General features: G+C 41.0%; 1 protein-coding gene across 3 annotated transcripts in view; it reads left to right on the forward strand.

Moving 5' to 3' along the window:
• Window positions 1-2,362, forward strand: part of bbs4 (Bardet-Biedl syndrome 4) — a 24,437-nt gene that overhangs the window by 19,561 nt on the left and 2,514 nt on the right. For all 3 annotated transcript variants that reach the window (XM_015377525.1, XM_015377526.1, XM_015377527.1), the window contains exons 12-15: window positions 238-409; window positions 611-680; window positions 773-917; window positions 1,000-1,204. In XM_015377525.1, the coding sequence (XP_015233011.1) occupies window positions 238-409; window positions 611-680; window positions 773-917; window positions 1,000-1,204 (592 nt within the window). The remainder of the gene's footprint in view (window positions 1-237; window positions 410-610; window positions 681-772; window positions 918-999; window positions 1,205-2,362) is intronic.

Here is a 2,362-nt window from a genome sequence, read left to right on the forward strand (position 1 = left end):
GTCGTTCAAGCATGTGGGGAATAATTAAGCTTGTGCAGGAGGTATTTTATGTCAGAACATGAATCAAACCATAGCTACATCTTTTTTTTTATGCTTGTCTTTAATGCATATCTGTAATGTAATAGAGGCTTGTAACAACCGGATCTGAGTCATGCGTCCTTGAAGTGTTATAAATCCACTTGTTCCTGGACTGTTCAGATACAATTACAGCTCTTCCTCCTTCACTTGCTCCCACAGGCCATCAGCTGCCTGAAGCGGGCTCACTACTTGTCTCCCTTTGACTGGAAAGTGTTGTATAACCTGGGGCTGGTACACCTGACCATGCAGCAGTATGCGTCAGCTTTCCATTTCCTCAGTGCAGCCATTAATCTGAACCCAAGAATGGGGGAGCTCTACATGTTGCTGGCAGGTAATGGTGTTAAGGACTGAGAAATGATCCATGCAGTAATTCTGGCATTAAAAGGAAATCCTTTAAACTATGGCAGCTAGCTAAAGATTTATAATGACACGATGTAAATGTAAGTCATTTGTAAAATTTATATTGTGAACATAATAAATTATCCTATCTTAAATTCACTGTTTTCCCTTTTCTATTGTCTATAAATCACAGTGGCTCTGACTAATTTGGAAGATGTGGAGAATGCCACCCGGGCATATGAACAAGCTGTGAATCTTGATGAGTAAGTCCTCCATTCCACACTGATTTTTTAAAATCTAAGAATAATGAAAATGTAGAAAAAGGATTCTCTATCATTGTTCTCTCCACCAAAAGAACCAACCCCATGGTCAACCTGAACTTTGCCATATTCCTCTACAATCATGGTGACAAGCAGCGAGCTCTGGATCAATATCAGGAGATGGAACGGAAAGTCAACCATCTTCGGGATAGCAGTAACAACTTTGAGTTTGACCCTGAGGTGCTGTACTTCCTGACATCCTGTAATCCAGCTGTAGTTACGTGTCGTGATGTGTTAACCTGTTGCTTCTCTTCCCTAACAGCTGATGGACATGGCTCAGAAGATGGGCACTGCTCTGCAGGTGACAGAGAGCGTGGTTTGGACTAAACCAGGCAAGGACTCTAAATCTAAATCTCATTCGGCGGCAGCAGCCAAAACCCCGGGAGCTCCTCTGGGCACGAACCAAGCTCTGGGTCAGGCCATGTCTTCCGCTGCCAGTTACAACAAGAACATCCAGCTAACAACAGGTGAGTATTTCCAGGGCTGCTTTGCTGTTATTATTTCTTAAATCTAAAAACTGGAAATAGAGTTCAATATAAATGTGTTTCTTTCAGCTGTAGTTCCTATTAAAGTCAAATAGACCATGTTGCTTCCTGCATTCCTTACTGTCGGATTGATTAATAAGTTAAAAAAGCAGCCAAAAAGCTTTACAAGTATTCTATACAGTAGGAAAACTGTCCTTTCATTATTGTCTCATTCTCCAATTCATAAAATAAAAATTTTCCTCTTCAGTATTTAAGGTTTTAAAAATACTCGCTCCATTAAAAGAGCTCAGTAAGCTAAAATCCAGCAGTAGTAGAAAGGTAACAAGAGCATCTACTAGAACACAACATTTAATCAACAGGTGTTATTAGTCAAGGGTTCAGAACTTTGGAACAACATCCTAGCTGATATAAGAGCTTCTACTACATTCAATTCACTTAAATGATAAAAGCTAAGTCGGCCGAAACAACTAGCAGGAAGAGCGACACCACTTGCAACACGGAGGAGAAAACAGAGAGACGCAAAAACATTATTTTATAGGATTCAGGAATTTCTGAGAAGGATTTTCTTGAAACACAACATACCGGTGAATTTCAAACCTAACAAAACACTCAGTCACCAAAACACTGGTCATCCTAAAGACAGAACACAAAAAAACCTTAGCTGAGTGGCTTTGTGTATGCAGTCCAGTGCAGTGAGGACTGTACAGTAGCAGCCATTCCCAATGGCCCTTCCCAGTCAAACGCCAGCTGAATGACAGCCAACTTCCAGCCACTTCCATCTTTCAGTAGAAGCTCTTACTGCTTGTCACTACCCGATCTGTCCCGTAAGCACAATTCGTTCTGCACATGCGCTATCAGCTCATTTGCGCATGCGCATCCAGATATATATCTAGGTCAGGGGTCTTCAACGTTTTCCAGGCCAAGGACCCCCAAACTGATGGCGAGATGGAGCGGGGACCCCCTAATTAAATATATATATTTTATTAAATAGTGTTATATTAAACTGGTCCTATAGACACTCACAGATGGAGTAATGTAACTAAAGTAATTTCTCCCTAAAATTATTATTACAGTATTTCTGATTCTGATTCCTGGTTGATGGGACAGGTGTTGTGAATGAAACGGTGCCCAGCTTGAAAG

This window comes from Cyprinodon variegatus, unplaced genomic scaffold (assembly GCF_000732505.1).
Source record: "Cyprinodon variegatus isolate N-32 unplaced genomic scaffold, C_variegatus-1.0 Scaffold156, whole genome shotgun sequence".
Lineage (NCBI taxonomy): Eukaryota > Metazoa > Chordata > Actinopteri > Cyprinodontiformes > Cyprinodontidae > Cyprinodon > Cyprinodon variegatus.